This window comes from Copidosoma floridanum, unplaced genomic scaffold, assembly GCF_036245765.1.
Source record: "Copidosoma floridanum isolate Cflo_tuat_1 unplaced genomic scaffold, Cflo_Japanese_pri ptg000007l, whole genome shotgun sequence".
In the NCBI taxonomy this organism is placed as follows: domain Eukaryota; kingdom Metazoa; phylum Arthropoda; class Insecta; order Hymenoptera; family Encyrtidae; genus Copidosoma; species Copidosoma floridanum.
This window is the reverse complement of record NW_028321884.1, coordinates 5,073,830-5,098,196: the sequence shown is the minus strand read 5'-3', so window position 1 is coordinate 5,098,196 and position 24,367 is coordinate 5,073,830. Positions and strand designations below refer to the sequence as shown.

Below are 24,367 nucleotides of genomic sequence, written 5' to 3'. Positions count from 1 at the left end.
GACGGAGTTATACGCCCGACTGGTTTTTTTTATGATTATTGGATTGGGGGGGGGGAAGGAAGGTTTATGCTTTGGTTCCGAGGGAAGGAGAATAATGTCATTTGTCGATCGAGCATTTTCTCAATCCAACGATTGACTGCACTCGATCGGCAAGGGATATATACCGAGCTGGAATGGCTATTTTGGATAATATGTGCTTATGACAAATGTCATCCACCCCTGTTGACTGGATGGTAGAGAGATGAGTTCTAGTGTCCTGTTATTTCTACATATTATTCGATTCTTGTGAATTTACTGTATCTTGTAGAGTAAGTAAAAGGACTTGTAAGGATCCCTGATACTAACTGGTGTTACTTTAGTTAGCACATTACGTGGAATTTCAACCAGTAATGCCGTTTTTTTTTTTTTATTTACATAAAATAGGTACATATTTATAATTAAATAGAAATAAATATCGTTATGACACTGTATACGCATAAGCGTTTTTTATCCGTTAATCCTATGGAATATCACTTGAGCAAGAGTCAAACGAGCGAATCCAGCACGTACAACCTTTAACTTTGCCAAGGATGAACCTTTTCTTCTCGAAAGAGGAAAAAAAAAAAAAAAAAAAAAAAAAAGCGCGCGTGTCTGCTTGTTGCTGTTCGATAGCGCCAGAGCTACAGCGAAAGAGGAATACAAAGAGGGTCATCGAGCTTTTCCACCCACCGGCTGCTCCATATGTACGTACACACCTTTACCATGCATTTCGCGTACACGTATAGTCGACGCCATGGCTTTGGGTTAGGAGTGCATAGGGTGGCGCCGGCTGGCTGACCTAGTAGATACAGCCGAGTCGGGTGGGACGTACTCGCTCGGTGCGTGCCGCGCACCACGAGGTCGAGCTCCACTTATGGCGATCCCTCGCTTCGAACGACCCACGCGAATCGCCCCTAGATAATACCTTCGTCAATCCATGTGTGGGTGTATACGTAAAAGTGTATACAGTAATAAGCGACTATTTTATGCCGCTGTATAATGAGGACTCTTGTTTTTTCCTGCGAATCTTTACGTGAATATTTCAAAGGCACCGATTGTTGAAAAAAAATGTACAGAGGACGGTGTTTTGCACTAAAATATGTAAATAAAAGAAAAAAAGAAGGTTATCGGGGTAAAGGTGAATAAATACGAACAATCAAGATACTTGCAAGCTTCTATGTTTCTTTATTCGAGAAGTGTAAACCATATCAGTTCGACAAACAATCGTGTGATTTTTCGTTTCAAATAAACAACGCAGACCTGATTCTCTCTCTATCTGAACAATGCGCTTCCTCTTCGACGAGGCATGAATCAAAGTTATCTTTCCTCTGCCTCGTTTAGCGCGTACCTTTGAAATTTCGATACTTCGATTTCGTTACTAGGTACACATTCATGCGCTTAACGTATCCTGCGTTCGCGACTTTTCAAACAGTTACTCGCACCTCGGGTTAATCAACGTTAGCATTTTCGTTGTTTTTCGCATGTACACACACATACACATACGTACCTGCGTGAGCAGCGAACTCGAGTGCGTTTTATTATTCTTGGCACTAGAACAAGACTATTTTCGGCGACGATCGACTCGAAACCTCATCATCATCATCCGGAGATCTTTAGCGAATTTCAGTCAATTACTTGAGAAGATGCAAAAAAAAATAATAATAAACCCTCGTAAGGTAAAAGATGATGCAAAAAGACAATATTGCGTATCGTATATGTTAGGCATTGAATGCTCGAAAGTACAAAGATTGTCTGTTCAGTGAGAGTTGGTGCATTTATAAAATCGGTGCTGCTTTCGATTACAACTTTGTGATTTCAAAAATTATGAGCTTATAAAATATACTATCTCGTTTTTTTTTACATACCAGTTTGTCCCTGTATCGATTAAATAGGAATAGTAATAATTTTACAGTAGAGATTAAATAATTTTCTGACTTTTTGTTACATTGTTTTCAAAATCACATAGTTTTTTTTTTACGGATGAGTGTTTTCAATGTAGTTTTAAAATCCCGACATTCGTGCTATTTTCTTGCCTATAATACAGTAATATCATGGTAAAGAACTTTTCTGCTATCCGTAAACTTCTATTGTGTTTGCTTTATTTTATGGTAGTTCTATACTAATAAACTTATATTTAAAAAGTTAGATCTTGGATGTTTATAACAGAAATTATATCTATGTTTAAGTAGTATATGTATATTTCGAATCTTATGAAAAGTATTGGTAAAAAGTTTGATATTATTAGAATCTTAACAAAGTAATACTTTAAATTTTTTAATAAATTACACCCCTACCGAAAATAATACAAGTTTATAGTAATTATTTAGTTCATTCATAACATTTATTTCATTTGGATTAAAAAATACCTTTTCCTACATAAACAATCAGTACGGATTTCAATACTTTTTAAACCTCATTATTCTCATTAATTTGTTTCAATATTTTAAATATTTTTTAATTCAACCCTTGAATTATAATAGTACAGCTTTTAAATATTAATTTAAACTAGTTTTAAATTCGTTCATTTTTCTTATTAGTTATTCATTGAATTTAAACATTAAAGCCTTCAACTTTGGTAAAACCAATCTGCCAAAAATACATATCTAAAGTCTATGTCTTTTGTTAATGTGAATATTTACAGCTTTTCAATAAAAATATGCAAACGCTTGTTCAACGATTGACTAAACCAGCATAAAAAAAGAGCAATATTTTATAGTCATGGAAGTATCGCAAGCCATTTTGGGAGTGAGTGTCAATTTGTCGAATAGTAAGTACAGCAAACTGTTACTAAATTGACGGTTGATTAGAAAATTACGTGTGAAAATGTTGTAAAAAATACCAATAGTAAATATAATTATACAGAGAGTATATAATTCCCGTATTTTAAAAATATAAATCGAAGATTACAGCAGTAATTGATATTACTTAGAAATTTCAGAATAGCAGAAGGCAATGCGATTCAATAGTCGCATAGTGCACAACATATAATTTATTTAAGTGCCATAAACTATAATGATAATAATAATTTAAAAACCAATCATAAGAACAGTAGTTATTGTATTATCAATAATAGTAACAATGTTACTAATAATAATTAATAGTTATTAAAAAAAAAATTATACTAATAATTTATGGGCAGCCACATATCATTTTTTACATTTTTAATACAATATTTTTTTTTGTAATAGTAAGTTAAACAATTTTACTCTGTATTTCGAGTGTATTTATGCTGAAAATTTGTTGATTAAGGTTGTGTTTTTTTTAAATTAACTTAAATTTGCAAGAAAATATAAATAGGCACTTCTAATTAGATTTACTGGAATTTGCACTGATAAGAGTTAAATTGAATTTTCAGTTTTGTCGAATTTCCAGCTTCATTAAGCGATAATTATTGGTATTTCCGTTTAAGCTCGTACAAAAAGCTTCTTTTTTCAAGGAAGCTAAATTATTACAATGTAATTATATTTGGAAAAAGTGTATGGCATAATATTATTTTTTTTCTGACTGTCAGTATTTACTTTTCCCTGGACGCATTCATACCCCATAAATTTTCAATCATGAAGTATTTGTAATGCTTCAAGGTACGTCGACATCGGTTGTACAAATATAAATTATTGTTACAAATATATTTGTAGCTCGCAAATTATATTAAAGAAGTGCAATGCACGATAAATCCTGCATGCATTGCTAAAAAGAGCTTAGCAGCCTTAACGTTGTGGGAATTCACAATTAACTTATCATTGACTTCATAAATTATGTACCAGCGCCCGTATACATTTCATAGCAGTTTAACGTTCATATAATTTATAATTAATTCTTTTACTTTTCTCGCATAATCTTACGTTACGCATAAGTGTATTATTGAATAAGCTGATTCTTAGGTACCTTAATTGGATTAGTGTGTTAACTTTTCTTTACATTTTTCCAGCTGTGAGGAAATAAGGCATTTTTACGCACCTTGTGTTGAATGAATGCCAATAACTTATGAAAATCCATGGCTAATAAAATGACATAAGAAATAGTTTGTCAAAGACTCTAAACTGAATTAATTTTCTTAAAAGCAGGTACTTGTTTATATTATTAACAATACAATTCACAGCAAACATGTGAGCAGCTTATCTCGAAGTATAGGACGAGTTGCATAAATTTCAACAAAGTGAAAAGTTAATTGAATAGTTAAAAACTAAACGTTCTTTTTTGTCTATTGTTGTATTTTATTTTGTAATGTATATATATATATACATATTTTTTCTTTTTTTTCTAAACCACGGCGCCAGCGCGGCGGCCACGTACAAAAGTCTTGATAACAACATTATTTTCATTACATCATTATAGTTTAACGATAATATAATCATCAATAATATCCACAGGCAAAACTTAACCTAACAATGTATATATATATATATGTATGTATACATACTTTTTCCATATATTGTTATGTATATATGTATCCTTGAGATCTACATATGGTGTATGGGAATCTTCTCGCGCGAAAATGACCTTGTGTAAATATCATTATTAGTTTCTTGATTTTGAAACGATACAATGGACAGAGCAAAGCGCATGCAACGCGCTATCTTTATCTACATTTTTACGGGTACCCTCTTTTTCTTACTTATTTTTAACAAATATTTTCTTCCAGTGTCGTTCGACGTCGCACAAACGTTCCAGTTTCACGCACAGCATAGTCAGACAGTTTACTACTCCTCTGACTTTTTTGGTTTTTACACAACACAAATGCAACGTCAAATTCCGGATTTGTCTGTATTTTATCGTTTCTCGATGACAAATAGCAGTTATTGCCACTCTTTGACGCTGCGTAAATATGAGCTTAACCTATGCTTTTTTTTAAAACTATAGATCTAATTTGTTGCTTTTATTGTTATTAGTTATATTAACTAGGAAGGCGCAGCTAAGTTTTTTCGTTTGTCTCTTAATCTCATAAAACATACCAACCCCGGTTTTTTTCCTTTTAAACTCGATGTCTTGTGTATTACCCATCATTCGATTCTTGTACACACATACGCGCACCCACATTCACTATTTTCACCTACACAGAAATGATTGAGTCTTGAGTACTTCTTTTTGCATTGAGCAGCATTGCGATTGGACAGATTCATCATTATAATTATTTTCACTCTCCTTACTCGTAAACAATACTTTTGGCAATTGGAAAATGCAATTTTATCGTGACTTTCGAAAAACGCGAAAGTTTCATTAAAAAACCTAACGCTTATCAATAAGATTGTTATGTTCGAGGATAATAATATTAATAATAAGAGTTGGAAGTTAAATTTGCAGCGACAGACTAGACAAGTATTCATTAAATGTTCATCAAATTTCTTGAACGCATTAATTAATTAAAAAAATATTACCAATAGTTAAAAACGCATCATTAACAATATTGCAAATAACTCTATCATTCACTTAGTTAGAAAGAAAATTCAATCTTTCAAACATAGTAGCATTATAAATGATACCACTCTCTTGTCGTACGTATATATAGATATGCCTATAGCAATCAGAATTAATTATGCAAATCGCAGGCGCCGTTGAGCCGATAACAAAGCTTATTGCTAAAAAACATCCGGATTCGTTGTTCTCGCAGACCTCGACGAAACTCTCTTTTATTTTTGTCTCTGCATCAGACCGTCCGTCTACACGTGACGATGAAGTTTTTGCGGCGCTCGATTATCATATACGTGGTGTTTCACGCAATGGCGGTGCGAATAGCGTGCGTAAGCGCCCAAACTATATAACGGTCGAAGGGAGCAGGGAGGAGCTCGTGACTTGCATTTAACGTCCATACTCGTGGCGTCGATTGTTCGACTGGCGTCACTCCCGCGCCGGGGGGTGAGCCCTGGGCAACAGTCAGTACTCCTCCTCGTCCTCCTCGAAGTCCTCCTCCTCCAGGATACTGGAAAACAATAGAAACAAAAGACGGAAGGGATCCTCCGGTCACTTTTGCGAAGCTATTGCCACTGCGGTTCTTTTGCTTTGGTCTGGCGGGTATGTTAGCTCAGGACTCAGCTTTGGAGAATTTTTTTTTTTTTGTTTTCATCTACACTGGCGTGCGTCGTGCAGGTGGAAATCAAAACCATTCAATGGTTGAAAAATAAAAGTCTAATGGACTCGTGTTTTTTTTTTTTTTTTTTTTTTTTTTCTTACAAAAACTTTATTCAAAAGCTTGCGTACAAAAAATAAAACAAAGTCATTTCTTTGTTGTACAGTATTTATAGGCTTTACAGTAAAGAAAAGTAAAATAAAGGCATCCTCTCTCCCTTTCCCCGAAGTAACATACGCGTCTAATCGAAAAAATAAAGATTTAAAAAAAAAGCATGAAATGGTAAAACTATCTATAGCCACTCGGGGGCACTGCATACATACACGTTACTTACTCTTCCTTTCTTTCGTACTTGTCGATGAGGCTCCTGCTGCCACCGCAGTGCTTATTCACTGGCGGACAGTACCAGTAGCACAGTACACCCAACGACAGGAGGAACAGCAAAATCGGGATTGTTATTGCCAGGATTAAATTCCGCAGAGTGTCGTCCCACGAGTACCTTAGAAATGCACAAAAATCGATTTTAAGAGGAAATTTATTCATGTGGTGCTTGATTTATTTTCGATCCTATTGTAATCTATATTGAGTTGTATTGGGTGAAATGCGTTAAAACAAACATTGACATTCACACATGGTGTGGGTGCTGTAGTGAATGATCCTAATTGCGTGAACACGTTTACTCTATTCAAAAACAATTGTGTACACGGAAAATCAATGAAATCTTTGAACATCACAGGGTTTATCAACCGTTGTAATTTTTTTTTGCCGTTATTTCATTAAAATTCACCCTTATCGTCGACAAATCCGCAATTGTATAACTCCTACATGCTATCGGAGCCACGCATACCTCGAGACAACGGTTTCCGGGTAAGTTCTGCTGTAGTAGCAGGGGAAGACAGTGCCGTAGCTGTCGCGGCCGTACTTCTCGGCGAATATCGAGCAAACGACTCCTGTGTCCGGGTAACCGCAGCCCTCGGCGTTGACGAAGAACTTGGTGTCGTTCATGTCCCAGTCGATGTCCACCCCTGCCGGCCTCGTCAGAAACTCCTCGTACAGGATTTTCGTGTAATTAACCCGAATCTGGTGGCAGCTCGTCACCGCGGCCGTGCAACCTGAAATGACATTTCGAACCCCATTAGCCGGGGAGGGCGGTACAAGAACCACTGCCTTGCAAACTTTGTAAACTCACGAAAGATAATAAGATAAAATAAACTCAGACTAGTAGAATGGAATTAGTCATCGATGGATGATTCACCAAAGACCTAGTTTGGAAGAGTAAGAAGTAAAGGAGGATGGTCTTTTACCTTCCCTGCAGCTGGACCACGAGCAGTTTCTCAGTCCCTCGGCGAGGACGTGGCTCGTAGTGGCGCAAGTGATGGGCTTGGGCGAAAAGTCGGCCAGTATGGTAGAAATGGCCGGCTCGACGACGAACGGTATGGCAAAGAGAAAGGCAAAGACCGAGAGTATGGCCGTGGTCCCGAGGCACATGGACGTGTACCACTTGGCCTTGACCTTGAAGTTCTCGACCTCCTCCGGTGGCAGTACCCCACCGAGCACGCCCTTGACGCCACTGGCTGGTGTACCGGGGACTTCGGAGCCGTTGCTGCTGGCGCCGTCAACCGCCAAAGTGCCGGTCTCGCTGGCCGCCAGGTTGCTCGCGTAGCTCGACTTGCGCCGGCCACTGGAGCGCTCGTCCAGCTCGTCCTCGGCCATTATCGCGGCCTCGTCCGAGTCGACGGACGAGCCGGTGCCGTAGCGCAGGGCACGGTAGAAGCGACGCTTGGCCGCCGAGGCCACCGGACGGCCCCCCCGACTTACGCCCGTCGGACCCGTCTCGGCTGCTTGGGCTCACCCGCTGCTGCTGTGGTGCGGCTCTCTTTGTCTCGCGCTGCGGTTTTTCGTCACGACTCGATCATCCGTGGGCTCTTTTTTTTTTTATCGTCTCCCCTACCCCGACCCCACCTCCCCTTTTTTTTTCCTCGACAGAGAGACGAGTTCTACGAGAATCGCATTTTGGTCGTCTATCTACAGTTTCAACGAGACGACGGAACTTTAAGAATGGCTAATAGGTTGCTTTTTTTACAATTTTATTATTTTTTCCCCTCCCCTTTTTTCGGTTGTCTATGTTGTGTTACTCGTTAATGTTTGCGCGTGAGGCTGTGTGTAGTAGCGTTGGAACATCGATACTGCCAGTTTTTATGATAAATTTGTTCTTTTCCCCAAAAAAGTTTCGCAGGTAGTGACGGCGATGGGACAAAACTTGTAGTCCCTCCACACTCCTTGTCGTTCGAAATACACCCGATGCGAATTTGATGGTTTGAGCCACGCGTTCCCCCCCTGCCCGTACCTTAGTAGTGCCCACGCAGAGAGAATATCGACTGGCGCGTCGGGCTCTCCTCCAGGAGGGGAATGCCTGAAACAGGAGAAGCAAAGAAAAAAAAGTTATCGCATACGTATGTAATGAATCGGCAAAGTTGTTGGTTGCACGCGAGCGCGCTTTTCGCGATAATCGATAGCGCCGTGGGTATAAAATGGTACTTTTACAGTCAGCGTTCGTGATGGTTAGGTCGATGTTACGTGAGAAATTGTTGCACGTATTTCATGGAAAATTTTGCAAACAACATTTCTTTCGGTACATTGGAGGAAGTTGCAAATTAGTTCATCGCAGTACTCTCGGTAACTCGTTTTTTTATGATAGCAAGATCGGGCTATTTAAAAAAATTATTATTTTCGAAAAAATTTTTACACCACTTCTTATGTAGGGTTGGTACGAAACAAACTCGGATAACCTTCTACGATTCAGTAGGAATGTTTCTTTTTTTTTGTGATTTCTAAAAAATTATTTATCAACCAGTGCATGTAACCTGATTTCAGGCTGAAGCAAGTAAATAATTAAGTGGGCATGAATTATTCATGAAATAATTTTTTCATCAAAAGCACACAAGTGGCTGTAGTGTGCAATTTAAAAAAATCAATTAATCCGATATGCTTTTTCGTTCAATTATTTCAAGGTTATTGTTTGCATTATCGAGTTGTTGAAAAAAACGCTTGAAATAATTCACAGTTGATAGGAATTTACGTTCAATTGCTTAAACGCATTTTTGGAATTTTGACAAAAGACAAAAGAAGAATCGAGACTACAGTTAATTCAAAAAATTTGTATTTATTTTCATAATTACAGTGACGTGTTGAAATTTGCTTGATAAATTCCTTGCGTTAGCGATGTCTAGGGCAAGAGTGTGGCAAAAATGTTGTTCATCTTTCGTATCTGTTTTCATAGAATGTCTTCAATTTACAAAATATAATCTCCTATGCTTGTCGGTGCATATTACACTTTTGACGCGTCAAGAAACCCTATACTTATCTTTACTGCGAGAAATGTGCTTTAGCGTCTCTCTACATATAAAAAGTTTTAAGGCATGTGGCTTACTATTTTTACGTGTAATCTCTTTTTTTTCCTAATGTAACATCAAACACATTGTATTTTACTTGTGACAAACGTACGTTGGATTTATCCTATATTGATAAAATAATGCTGTGCGTGCTACTTTATTTTTTGATTCAATAAATTTTTCGTTCGCATATCTTGTGAACGTCTCCCCAAATGACTACTTGCTTCGTTTATACACTTTATCACATTATTACGAAGGTTTTATCACAATGTCAAAAAATAGTTGAATTTTCACATTATTGTATTCAATGTACGCATAATCCAATTTTTACTTGTTGAATTTCTGGCAAGTATATTATACAACAACAGTATACACAAATCGTACGTAGTAAAAATCGAGAAGAAAAAAAAAGGATCTTTGGCAGTTTAATTCGTAACGAACAACACATAACAATAACATACGTATATAATCGTAAATATACACAATAATATATACCTTATTGCTGTGTCTCTTATCCTCAATCCTAAGAAAGAAAGAAAAAATATGTACCAAGTCTTTGACTTTTGAAGAACACATTGGTTAATTTTTCACAGAGTACAACATATAGGCATAACACTTTGTGCCAGCAAAACTTTTATTCCCCTCTCAAAACTACCCCCCAAGCCGCACACACAGATTATTCTTACTCGACCAATTGTACTACATTATCATTACAATTTGCAATGGTTTAAACACGAACTAACGATCATCATCACAGAAAGTCGCGTGTCGCACCCAACCTTTATACAGTCCACAGGCAATTTGGCTCCTAAAGCTCAGCGAGTATCATAAATATAACTTTAGAGAGAGAGATGAAAAAATAGCGCGTGCATTCGAAATCTGAAACGGGAGAAGCTACGGTGATGACAACAACAACAACGCAACATCTCGCCAACCATCAACAACGACAAAATGTTAGTGGTGATGTCGTGCAAAAGTAACAGTACCAGGAGTACAGTTAACAACGCGGAGGGCGTACGAGCGCGGGTGTCAACGACGTCTCGTTGGGGTGTGGTGTGGGCAGGGGGTTGGAAAATCGTCGCGGTAGTTGTCGTGTCATTGGTTGCCTTACGTGACGGATCTCAGAGCGTGACGGAGTCGGCGCCGCCACCCGGGTCGGCCAGAGCGGCCGAGGCGCTCTTCTCGATGGCCGCGCCCGGCGTGCCCTTGAACCTCATCTTGGCGTCGTCGCCCACGACCACGGTCCGCTGGCACAGTATCAGAGTGAGACAACTGACGACGAACAGGACGCTTGGCAGGATGACGGCGATGAGGAACTCCCGGTACGTTGACTCGAGGTTGAAGCGCGACACCACGACCTCGGGCCGGTTCTCCGCGTAGAAGCAGGGAAAGCGCGCCCTCGCGTTGTGGTCCGAGCCATCCTTGCCGTACTCCTGGAGGAAGGCCTTGCACTCGTCCCTGAGGGTGTTGACGCAACCCTCGAGGTTGATCATCAGCCGGCTCTCGTTGGCTATGATGAGGTCGGCCTCGGGTGGCGTCACTCGGCGCGTCTCGTCCAGGGGCTTGGTCGCGAACACGTTCAGGTACGACAGGTACGTGAAGTTGGTCAGGTCTGTCAGCAGGTTCTTCTCTAGGACCGAGCCGTTGATGCAGTCGACCGCCTCGACCCCAAGGCTGGTGTTGTGGATGCCGTAGCACGAGGACATGAGTATGTCGTTGCGGTTCTCGTTCCAGATCTCCTTGTCGGTGAGGGTGTCTATGGCGCTCTCGCACGCGCTCAGGTACACCTTGTCGCCGCTCAGGAGAATGACGTTTTTGTTGCGCGTTGGTATGTCAACGCAGCGCCGGTCGCAGTTGTAGGGAGTGCGTATCTTGGCGCAGGTGCCGCGGACGCAATTGAACAGCCCGTCAATATCGATGCAGGTGATCTTGCCCCGGCGGCCCGAGCACTTGAGGGGCGGATCCGTGTCGTGGAACATGCACTCGAACGCGTCCGTTATGTTGATGCAGATCCCGGTCGTGCAGTTGAACGTCCCCGTCAAATTTCGGCACTCGTCGGCTATGCACTTGTACTTTTTTGCATTCTCCTGGTCAATGCCGTAACACGTTTTGTTGGTCGTGTTGGTGCAATTGGCCAGTAGTATGCTCGAGCCGTTGCGGCGTAGGTTCACGTGAATTTGAACGCAGGGCCCGGAGGTCTTGGAGAGACACCACTCGCCACAGCTGCCCCAGTCGCAGTTGTCGGCGTTGGCGGCGCGTATGGTCGTGCACATGGCCGGGGTCTCGCTGATGCCGGACTGGAAGGCCCGGGTGCTGGGCATGTAAATGGCCACGGTCAGGTAGACCAGGGCCACCGACGAGAGGACCGCGGTCATCTGGCAGATGCATATCGTCCCGCATATTCGATTGTCCTGCGGCGGGATCAGCAGGTCCTCCGGGGGCACGGGCTTGCCCATGGCTGCCCGTTTATTCTTTTTAAAGTTCGCTTGCTCTTACTTTTTTCCTCGATTGCTGACGCTTGACCGCTGCTGCGCACAAGGTCGCGGAGCTTTCATCGGAGCTGGCAGAAGAACGGCATGGCTGCTCGGTCTCTGCCGATGGTGATGATGGTGGTGGTGACGTGTCACACCCGGGGATGGACGGACGGGGAACACTGCAGGTGCTGGCCCTTATAGCCGTCCTTCCTTGCGTCAGCAGCGCGTCGGGGCTCTCTCGTGCACTGGGGACGGCGGTGGCAGTGGGACGACGCGCGCGCAGCCGGATCGATGCTTCGGGCTTGCGCTCTTGGGTCGGGGGGCAGTGGGTAGTTGTGCCGCAGTGACGTCAGCTGCGAAACGCTGCCAGGAAGTGGGGCGGCTCGGGAATGTCTGGATGTAGGTGGCGCGAGGACGGTGGGCTTTTACCGACTGGGTTGGAGGGAGGAAGGGTGTGTGTGCAGTTCAATTGGATCCGGGGAAGGAATGCGAGCTATTAATTCTATCCGAGTACGGGCTTTGATCGAGACTTATCTTCTTTTTCCTTCTCACCTCGGATATTACTGATTCCATGTGGTTTTTTTTTTTTTTTTTTTTTTTTTTTTTGTTCTCGTTATAACTTTCTCGGGGTGCCTGAATTTTTATCAGAGAAATTGCAATACCGTGTTGAATCTCTATTACAAATTTTGGACAAAGTATTAGGGTGCTGTAGATTGATCTGCACGTGCTCTATGACCTTAAAAAGAATTACATTCCATTCGGTTCAAAGTTTGTTGGTTGCTTGAGTTCTTTATTGCAATCTGATGTTTTTCAATTCGGTAATTTTCGTTGGAGAAAAAATGCACTAGTCTTTATAATGGAAGAACTCTGATTATTGTTTGTCAAAGATGAAAGCATGTTCGATAATAGCGAGGAAACTATTTACAATTTTTTTTCAGTATATTGTTGAACAAAAGTATGAAATAGCATTTATACATTGATACAATTATTTATAAGCTTTTTTATGGTACTTTATTTATTTATTTTTTTTAAACTACTTAAACTTTTTGCTTTATCTATTCCCATAGAAACCAATCTAGGGTAACAAGTAAATGTCTCGTTAGTGTACTTCAAGTGTGGAGTTATCAAAGCAACAATAGGTCCCGTGCATGCGAGAAAAAGGTGAATTTTACTAATATTTTTCGCTCTCCTTCTTTTAAGCTGAAAACGAAAACTCAAACTCTAGTATATGCTCTGAGCCAAAATAAGCCACCTATCTATCTACATTTCTCTTGTACAGGGTTAAATTGATCTTGCCCGTTCATGTAATTTCGGTCTTCAAAAAAAGTGTCTTTCCCAAAATGTAGTCTGACTTTTACTTCTTCGATACCCTATTTGAATATCAAAAACATGCTTTTATCTTATAATCATTTAGAACTAAAAAACAAGAACAGTTTTCACAACAACCTTGTACACTATTGGAATAAGCCTTCACACAATGGCACGGGTACTCCGAGATACTTACACGTACGAATTTCTGCCGAAATTGGCATGGATTTAAAATGTAATCGTTGTACAAGGAGCCAACTTAAAGCCATTTCGTAGATAGCCCATCTAACATGAAAACTAAAGCTGGTGCCAAATTGCTTTTCACGCGAATTAGGACGAGAAAGTTAATCGCCCAACAGTTTTCCAAGTTTCTTTTCTCCAACTTGGAGCTTACTAATTATCAAACGAGTAGCTTCTCTTATTTTTAGGGGAACTTAAAATTTTTAAGCTTTCATCAGTAGATTTTCCCCCGTCAAATAATCAATAGATATCTGTTTGCCGATGTCTGACTATACTCGGAGCTTTCTACTTAAATCACCGTTACAATATCTAAAATAATTAAAAAACACATGTATACCGACCATAATCAAAGTGTTCAAAAATGTATTTATGTCTGACCAAACTTGGATTTCTCTACTTGTTGCAATTGCTTCTATCACTACTGTCGACCCAAAAATGAAAAAAAAAAATCTACATCAAATGCAAAACCAATCCTGGATTCATTATTCCTTCACCTGTGGTGGTTCATAGAAATTTCCTGATCGATCGACCGCACGATGTTACCTCAGGTGGCCACGGCAGGTGAGCCTCGGCTCTTCCCCTTTTGGCCTGGATTTTCTACGCTCGCGTGAAATATTCACGTATAACAGGGGTGGTGGTGGTGGTGGTGGTCGGTGCAGCGGCATCCCAACGGCTCACCCACCTGTCTCCGTGCCACCTTTTGCTACTCCGCTTTTTTCGCGATTACCTTGGGGAGCAACAAGAAAAGTAAGGAATAAATAAAAAAAGGGGCAGGAGATCGCGTGACGTTCCACTTTCGCGGTTATGCGGAGTTTTGTGCAGTCCGAGAGTCGTGGGGATCGAGGTTTGGGCTTGGACGGGCTGCTGTTTTCTATGCCCCTCACCTGGAGTGGTATTGCATTTTTTTTATCGGGTAAAATAATGTTTCTCAGTACCCGTAGCACCAAACGCTTTTTATCTTTGTCATGTATATCGCTCGATTGCTCCGTACTTTATGTCTTCTGTTTTATTCTGAAATTTTTTTTTTCTTTTTCTTTAACTTTCACAACTGCAGTATTTTTGTTATACAAAGCATATGTAAGTACACTTAAAACCCAAATATTAAGTGCCTCTATTCAATTATTTTTTTCCCATCACCTTACGACTTCATCAAAATGCACTTGAAGCGTTGTGAAATAATACAATTAAGCACTGATGACAAAACTCTCTAGCACATCGTCTTCAAGTGTTAATCGGCAAATACAGCAAAGTTTTTAAAGACAAATTGAAAAAAAAAAAAAAAAAAAAAAAAAATTCACAACTTGATAATTCAAATGTACGATGTTTCGTGTGTTTACTGTATAAGGCATCGTTGCATCGACAAGCATACACCGTGCGCTACGTTGCACTTTATTGAGCGACGAGTGTAGACACTGCGGCGTTTCACGTGAGCCCTCCTGCTATACCTACTATTTCTAAATCCACTGCAGTTACACCGATCTCGTACTGGGACACAGTGATTGCCCTAGTAGAGATTGACGCATTTGACGCGTCAATAAATGTTTCATCAACAAAAACAATGTTTCTTCGTCCAACCCCAAAGTCATTCCACGGCAAAATGTCACGAGATGCAAGAGCGACGCAATTGAAACGAGAGGCCAATAGAGCAGTGTTGACGATAGCGCGCAAACAAAGGCCACTGTATCGCTTTTCAAAGTGTAACCGAACCCTCGTGTGCGCGGACAAAACAGCGAGGCAGCTCACACTATACCTCCGCTGCGGCAATAAACCATCACGTAGCCGATGCGTGGTCATTAACGGCATTAAAATAGCGCGTGCAATCGATACGCACACGTTTAAGAACTACGTATGCGTGTAGGTACGTGGACCACCGGGTAATTGTCTAGCGAGTGGATGGCTTTCGACTGCAGGTTTTTTTTTAATTACTTGGGATTTTTTGCTTTTATCCGTGAATTTATCGGGGGCTCCAATCTTTCGTCATACATCGATTATTTCCTTTCTCAGTTGCAGACTTACTGTCTGTTTTGACGGCAAAACAATTCCTTTAACCAGATTACAGCTCCAATCCTATCAATGCGCTTGCAGTGTTGGATCAATTGAATTAAAACCGAGCGAGCAGAGGCGTGGTCCGACCACATCTTACCCGTGACCACGTTTGAGACGTTCTATTTTCAATTGGCTTCGTGGCTGTTACTCGTTAACTGTATAAACTGTCACTTTCTATCAGTATCTCGTTATTGCGATCCAAGTTCAACCGCGGACGTGTTACGCGATCGCAATGAAGATAAGCCGACGCGGAACGACTGTTTTGTTGCGGTGACATCGGACGCGACATCTCTCGAAATTTCTGGAAAAAAAAAATCCTTTTGACAGCTTAAACTCACGTTTTTCATTGATAATGAAAATAAAGTCCAATTTGATGACAGAATTTCAGACTTTCCGGGTAGTTTTTATTAAAAAAAAATGTATTTGTAAACAACCATAAATCAACGATAGTTCAACGCACCTGTTTGCAAAAAGTCGAGCCAAAGGCGCAAATCGATGGTAAACAACTATCTGGTCATCCCCATAACCCCATTCCTTGATCACTGCCACAAGTACAACCATACGAGGATTTGAAACACTCAACGCATCCTTACCCTTATTATAAGCTTAAGAAAAAGAGAAAAGTGCCGTGTGGAAAATACGAAACCAGACAGCACTTGTGCTGCAGTGTCAGTTAGCCCCCACTCCTTTCGCACCAACCTCACCCAAAGATTCAGAAACAGTGCTCCACCAGCCACCCCAACCTCAACTCCTGGGCAGCGGCAGCAACAACAAACGTCTACATGCATTTATCAAGTACAAATCAAAGTATACTTACGTTGGCGGTGATGAGTCGTTCTTGGGTGTAGCGGCTCGCCAGCACGTGCAAGCTGCGTATCCTTTTTGCACAGGATAACACACAAGACGACGCACTCGGGGGGAAAAAAAGGAAAAATAAAAACAAGCACACGGGGCAGGCTAGCGTCACGGTCGGGGCGGCCCGTCGACCTCGGCACTACTGTATCGCTGCAGTATCAGGCGCTACGCGAGCGCCCCTCACTACCAAGACTCGCGCGTGTGTGCGTGTCTCGGAACCAGCAGCCATGTTTGCTGCACGTGTGTCTGCGTGTACTTGTGCAAGCAGGGGGGAGGAAGAGTACCGCGTACGAGGGAATGAAATAGTTGTGCGAGGAGTCGAGGAGGGTAAGCTGGCTCCACCTTGAGGTTGCCGTATCGCACCAGAAAATCAATAGGGCGCCCGGGGAGGAGGACACCACCCCCTTGTATCCTCTTTCTCTTTGGCCGAGTGTTGTCTCTGCGCGAAAGAGGGACCCCCTTTGAACTTTTGGCTGTTTGGACGTCATTCTTGCTGTGCGATTAATTTCGTTTTCATTGTCGGATTTAACAGTTTTTCTCCATGGGTTTACTACTTTTCAACTTTAACTTTCGTACCGATAATTTTATTCTGGCAATTTTTTATTTTTTATTCATCCCAAACTTGAATACTGCAAAAGACGTAAAGAAGCTCTTTTAACAGCAGCCCCGACGTAAGAGACTGTCTCTTGCAGAAAAATCTAAAACTTGGAGAGACAAAGTGGCGGAAAAAATCAGATCCGTCCCGACCGCGTCTGACCAAAGCTTGACTGTGACTACTGCGCCTATAGGTATGGCTTAGTGACCGCGAAAACAATTGGATTCGGTGGGGAAGAGAGGAAAAACAAAGGCTTTGATATTTCGGCAGCTGGTGCTGGTATGCATCAGACGGGACCTATTAACTCTTCTCCATTGGGCCGTGAGTGGAGGTGGAAGCGGAAATTCGATCTCGTTCTTTCTTTCCCTAATGAGTTTCGGCTTCCGATTACAAGACAGCTGGAATTTGCATGGATTCGCGAAACACGCTTTTTCTTTTTTTCTCCCTTTTTTCGTTTAAAGCTCGGGTGAAACGTTTACGACTTTGTTTTTCTACTCTAAAATTTTCCATTCGGACGATCCGAAGGAGCATCTCCATGAAATACGTCTCGTTCGGTGTTTTAAATTTTTTAAGGGGTCGATTTACCGATGGGTAGATTTGGTACTCGATGACCTGTTATTTGGAGTAAGTATTCCATGTGAGTTTCACTACGAGAAAACAAAAATTTATGATCCAACAACAAACGCGTTTACTCGTTTGAAATTTAACAAAATGCGGTCCCATAAAACTTGCGTGCGATCACGAGCAGCATTTTTTTCATCATCCTCGAACTCAATACTCGTAAGAGCTTCCACTCGATAGTTTCCGGGCGATTTTGATGCGATTTTCATAACACACCATCGTGACTTTGGTTACGCAAGCCGCGTACTTTTATTTAATGAGAAACTTCTCGATCGCGTTTCATTATTATCATCGGAAAACACTCGAGGTCGAAGAATCGAGAGCACACATTTTTTTTTGCAACTCCCGACTAGTGTGCACTTTGCTCGCTAACCCGATTTCCTTTTTTGTTTCCGCTGTTGAGGAGGGGAACAAAAAAAAATAGAGGCCGGGAAAATTTCATAAAGTAGATTATACGCGCACTGCATAATTCATGCCGTTTTGATCGAATTCGCGGCTTCGTCTCCTACTTACTCCGAGAAAAATAATCATTCCAACTCGATCATATTTTATTGGTATTTGCCACCAGTTTATCTATGAAAAAAAAAGAGTAATGGAAACAATTCTGAAGTTTCCATCCTCGCCTGGTAAATCACCAATCTTATCCTAGAAAACTCGAGCCCCAGCATTGCCAATCCACTCCGAAAGCCCTTTACAGGAAATTCTTTCAACGCTCGCCGGGAAAACAAAATTCCACCCTCTAACTCGATAGCAGTGCAGCAGCAGCGTAAAAGAGAGGCAAAGTATATATGAGCGCTGATACCTTTTCATTACCAGACGCGGTGTCCCTTATCGCAAATAACGTTCCGATACACATCGAGCGAGGAAAGGTGCACGATCGGGCCATTCGCACCGCGAGGCAATTATACGGAGAACGAGGGAGGAGCGAAAAGACGGATGGCCGGCAGACGTTTACGTATACACTTTGGGCGATGTGGCGGTGTCATATCGAGCGGGGCGCTATTGCTTCTATTACCAGCCGCTTTGGCCTATATCACGGGACTTAATCTTGCGCGTCTGCTTCGGGTCTTCTGGCTGCAAGCCAACGCCTCTTGTGTGCACACTGCATAGGTCACAAAGAACCCTTTGGATACGACTCGAGATATTTAGAAGGTCAACTAGCCGCGTTATCCTCCTTTTTCACTTCTTTCTCTCCTTTTCTTTTTACATCGAGTGCTTGCATTGTTTGCGCCTACTTTGATAGCTAAATGGACCCGTTTGGCCGTAAAAAAAAGTCGATTGAGTGTTTTTATTGTGCCCCGACACGAGCTTGATTTTCCATAGATTGAGAAAATCGAATGTTCTTTATTCGATTGCTTGATGTTGATTATTTATATCACGCGATCAATGAAGCAGATACCACTGTATGGATACACTGTACACACATCAATGAGATAGGGATGTGAAAGACTCGATCCCCGTAGAGGTACGAAATCGTCCACTTTCGATACCTTCTACCAACCGAGCAACCACCAGCTACACTTCCTCGTGATTAAAATCTACCATTTGGAGTTCTTTCAAGCACTCACGATGAACGGCAGAAAGTCTCGCTTTGTTTTTCCCCTCGTTCCGCGCATCAACCAGCCGAGCATTCAATTCGCGCGAAACCCTCGTTCAGCCCGAGGCGCATTCATCGCACTTCCGTCAGGGGGGATGACGTCATTGTATACATTATGCGACACCAGGTTTCCAGGGGGTGAGGCGGAAAAAAGAGCAGAGAGTGGAGAGAACAAACGATGCCAAAGGGACAACCGGCTCAGGTAAATTGACTTGACTACGTCGCTTCGTATCTTTTTTTTCCTGCTGGAGGTTTTAAATACAATTTTTTTTTTTTTTTTTTTTTTTTTTTTTTTTTTTCCAAATGTACAAAAATCGTATGGAAGATGGCTTGGCTGCAAACGAGACCATCTTTCTTCGGGACAAATGTAATCGTAAAAGACGAAAGAGCATTCCTACAGTGCGGGGTAAAGCTTTGCTGCCGTGCAGAAGACGGTAATGTTGTTTATTAACGAGGCGTCCAACTGTGGCTCCAAGGTGGAGAGCATTTTTATAGCCAAAAGTAATCACGTGGACGTGCGATTTATGGCTCGTAACCATTAAAACATCACGGAGGAGTGTCCAGACGTACCGAATAAGTTCGCGAAGAGACTTCTCGTCAAGGATGGAACTTCATGGTTTTGTTGACGATTAAATCAGTGTTATACTATTTGGGTATTTTTACAAAGTGAACAATGAGTCCACGAGTATTCGACTGTATAGCTGCAGTTGGGAGAGTTAAACGAGAAAAATCAATACTTTCTTTTAGCATTTCATCATCCGTTCTTTACTGGATCTGCAAATATTTACGAGGGATAATTAGACTCAAAAACAATGTATAAAGTAGGCCTGGAAACTTCCTGTACCTACCAGCATGTAAATGGTCCTGCACTACGCACACGTGATACAGTCCAAGCTCACAGGGGAATAGGTGGTACACACAATGTGGGAAATAAACTTTTGTGCAAAGAGACGCGGGTACAATGGGCTCGCGAGAACACAGGCACTCGACTCGGTGAATACACCAAAGCCAAATGCTCGAGCACCTTCATTATGTCGTAGTCGCCTCAATCGAGCCCGTAAACCTATACCTCCGTGGGACTACAGCCGCATCGTATCGGTTGCGATCGGCCCTCCATTCTCCCCCCCCCCCCTTGGATGTTTATCCATAAAAAAGAGTCGAGCCTATACGTTTTGAGAGTCCGTACGTCTCGAGATGCGCAACAGCGAGTGGCGACACGAGAAAGCCACTTATAGATGGAACGGATAAACTCGAGGGCGAGGAAAAGAGCTTCGAATCGCTGAAACTTGAGCCGATGCCTGCCGTCGCGTCTATCTTCATCTCGGCCGCTTCGCCCCTAGTTTCTTTGCCCTCTCCGCTCCTCGGCGGTGAAGAGACTCGAGTGCCTCTACGAGCCGGGCAGGGGCTTCTGACGAGCTGGTAAATATTGCCCTCGTGTTCGCCCCCGTTCTTTTTCCATACTCTTGAAATGTCGATCAGGAAAATTCTCCTCTGCGCTTTTTGGCCTCGTGAAATTTACCGAACTCGGGCAAAAACGAGCTGAAATAAACTGGACTCGGTGGTGTTTGCTCTCGCAGAGTTTAAACCTCCACGCGTCAAACTTTCGAGCTTTGGGGAAGTTTTGGGCTGCGACCCTACAGTTTGCGTACGAAGTTTTGACAAAACTACTTGTTTTAGCCAACGCGGCAGGGGAGAAAAGAAAAAGGTGTGAGGAAGGGCATTTCCAAGCAGCGAAATAGTTTTGTACAAAATACTTAATTATCTGACAACTGGCAGACGCTCAATCAATTACCCGAGAACTAAATATCCATTTAATCTTACCCAGAGGATATTAAATGCCGACGAGCAGTAATTAAAGGGGATTCGTTGATGATCATCCTCGGCTGTGCGAGTGGTATGAACGAATACCCATTAATCACGCAGTCACGTGAATGAACGAGACGGAAGAGAAAACGAAGGCAAAAGAAAGAGAGGTAAGACGGGGCTTAGAAAAGTTCCACATGGCTAGCGGGGCTTTAGCGGGATGGATCGTTTATTATCGAGGGGGGGGGAGCCCTTGGAGTCTCTGGGGTATTTTTCTCCGCAACTTCTTCCTCCACCGACCAATCAGGAACTATCGTTTTTCGAAGAGCGAAGTCGATCATTTTCTTTTTTTTTCTTCCTTATTTTTATTTAACTTGTCGTTTTTGCCAATTGGAATTTTATTGGTCGGATGACCGATGCGTCTATTTAATGTGACATTCAATCAATTTGACAAGAGTCTCTGATCCATTTGTAAAACAGGTATCCAACGAAACTATTGGAACAATTTAGTTTTTTAATGGCACACCACATAACTTATAATCACGACTCCTCGGACGGTGACCCCTACATGCACAAGCCACTGATTCTACTCCTCTACTCCGAGCTCAGAGTAAAGTCTTGTGAGCAGGCGCTCGTGCACAATGGCACTCTAGTCGGTGAATAAACAGTTCCGGTAATTACGTGTGTGGTAGGTGTTGGGGATGGAAATGAGAAGTCAAGTGCTGGAGCATAGAGGATACGGCACGAGGAGTTGGGGTTGCTCTGCGCAGTACGAAGAAGGGACACGTAAGTAGATAGCTCTGAGAGGGAGGGAGTAGAGTTCTACCATGGAATTTAAAGGGAATTAAATGAACTCACAGGCAACGCAATTCAGCGCTCGTTTGTGTGTAACGCAATCTTATGAATCAATTTTTTTTTTTTTTTTTTTCACCGAGTTTAAGTTTTAGAGCTGGAAATAAATCTCTTTTAAACGCAATGAGAAATTTTTTGTGATGCAAAACATCCAATTCCTTTTTAGTAAATAGCGGAAAGTGCTCGGTTAACAAAAAAAGGGGATTTTCACACTTTTTTTCCCACCTTTTGGAGTGAGCTCTACCAGAGCAGATAACCAAGAGGCCTACTTGGCTACTATTTTTCTCACGCAAACATAGCGTACACAAACCCCTCGACGACGACGACTACGACTTTACAATCGTTTGGAGTCTGCCAAAATAGCCCCTCGACTCGTTCGACTTGGCACCTTTTGGACGCAGAAAAGTAAAATAAGAAGCAACGAGACTCTGAGCGAATATGGCACGAGAAGTCTATTCTGCGAAGTGGCGGACTTTTCTCGGCTTGCCACTTCTACAGCTGTTTTTAAATAAAAAAAAATACAGGGTAGGGTGGTAGAGTTATCCAGGACTCATGTCTTCCCCTCGTTGCAGTGGTGAATTTTTTTCTTGAATTTGGACTAAAAGTTGTATTGCTCTTCCTCATATTGATCTGCTAAAGCGTATATCATAATGAGTTGGAACGATTTTTTTTTTGCAAGGAAAAATACCAATGTTGCGTTGATTAGACGCTCGTTTAAATTTTTGCTTCCCAAATCGGCATAACAGTACTAAATCCCCACAACTTACTCGCTGGTACAATTTTTTCATTATGATTATTTCAGTAGAAGTAACGACTCTTTCACGTATGTATGTATGTCAACGCCAAATCGATAAAGAAAGTCTCTCAAATTGGCACTCCAATTACCGTAACAAAATTCAACAGACGCATAACGAGGAAAAATATAAATAATACACCTCGACGGGCACTCGACTTTTTCCGCCGGCTTGTCTCCGTACTCATTCATGCGCTCGAAAAAGATTCGAAAAACAAAGAGGAGGAGGTACAGAGGAAAGAAAACTCCCATCTATTGTATAAGATTGGCGACAAAGTAGGTTTCGCCCGCGGCAGTTAGCGACTCGAGCAAAGTGCAGAGGGAGCGAGGAAATTCTTGTTTTCGCCTTTCTTTTCCCAGTTGGCTATCCCCTTTTTACTCGTCCCCTTCTTTTCTTTCACCGAACAAAAAAACAACGATCGCCGATCGATTATTTATGCATGAGAACGAGTTGTCGCCGTTTGCGTACACTTATTTATGCATGTGGGGTTTCTCGTTGTCTTTCGGGGAAACTTCACGGCTGGCTTTGGGAGCAGAGGGCTGGTTCCAAGTAATAAAAAATGTATGCGTGCCCTGGGGAGTTTTTCCACAGATGACCTTTTTGGGGGACGTAGGAATCATTTCTGGAATTGAAATTAGTATTCACGCGTGCGACGAAATCACCGTAGCGATCCGTTGGATTTTCAATTGGCAATGTCATGGTTTTGAAAACAATCACCTACATGTGTGTACACTCTTGTGGGTGGCTGTGTGGTTTCACTAACTCCCACAACCCCTCGAGTTGTCGTTTATGAATACTACGGATAAACATAGAAACAGATCCCCCTCCATGGTGCAGAAATAGTTAACACTGTTGCATAATCAGAATATATATTATGTTGGGATTCTAGTAAGGTAATATCGACATTTGTTAAAAAAAGGAGCTTGATAAATTTAATTGTGGATAACAAATGGGTCTTAGGTATAGAGTGAAGCTTTATTGTGGTAGGCTGTCAACAAATTCCAAGCCGATCGTGAAATAATGCGAGTTGAGCCATACACGGTGTCAAGTAGAAATATTCGTGTATGGTCAGACGCGTCTTGCTTCCCCAGATCTATGTAACTTTACTATTTGTATTTAGATACTGTATATTTTTATGATACATTTTATTAAAATAAAGCTGTGATACATGTTAATAGTCAGACATGTGTTGTTTCGTCGTATTTGAGTTTCTATAGTTTCGAATTTCCGCTCTTATGATACATACTTTTTGTCAAGCTACTTTTGATATCGATCATGCATACCATACCACAATGTGCATTAAGTAGTAATATCCATGTATAGGCAAACACGAACTGCTTCCTCGTATTTAAAAAGCTACTACATGTACCTTGACACTTTTTATTCTACTTTGGCATCACACCATATTTTGACATCTATCAACAATAACACTACAAACCACGCTAAGTAAGAGTAGCCGAGTATTATTCTTTTATTTCTACGTAGCTACTATTTATATTTTAGTGCTCTCCGCACTATTTGAGCATTTTTCGTATGTAGATAAAAAGTAAAAATATCCGAGTATAGTCAGACAAATACTGCTTCCTCGCATCTGAATAGCTGCAAAATTCACAACAGAATTATTAGATTTACTCATGTATTTTAATTTTTTAGTCTGTATCAAATAATTTCTTATGTCCTTCGAATTTAATAAGACAAAGTGCGTTCA

General features: G+C 41.6%; 2 protein-coding genes across 2 annotated transcripts; both read right to left on the bottom strand.

Moving 5' to 3' along the window:
- Positions 1–4,837: 4,837 nt before the first annotated feature.
- Teh2 (tipE homolog 2 phospholipid transfer protein) lies at positions 4,838–7,795 on the bottom strand. The gene is made up of 4 exons (XM_014354002.2): positions 7,387–7,795; positions 6,930–7,194; positions 6,417–6,581; positions 4,838–5,935 (listed from the first exon to the last, which is right to left on the bottom strand). The coding sequence occupies exons 1-4, from the start codon at positions 7,793–7,795 to the stop codon at positions 5,890–5,892; spliced, it is 885 nt and encodes a 294-aa protein (XP_014209488.2). The 3' UTR covers positions 4,838–5,889.
- A 610-nt stretch (positions 7,796–8,405) lies between these two features.
- On the bottom strand, positions 8,406–12,188 carry Teh3 (tipE homolog 3 phospholipid transfer protein). Its single transcript, XM_014353993.2, has 2 exons — positions 10,586–12,188; positions 8,406–8,495 (listed from the first exon to the last, which is right to left on the bottom strand). The coding sequence occupies exon 1, from the start codon at positions 11,928–11,930 to the stop codon at positions 10,596–10,598; it is 1,335 nt and encodes a 444-aa protein (XP_014209479.1). The 5' UTR covers positions 11,931–12,188; the 3' UTR covers positions 8,406–8,495; positions 10,586–10,595.
- Between the last annotated feature and the right edge of the window lie 12,179 nt (positions 12,189–24,367).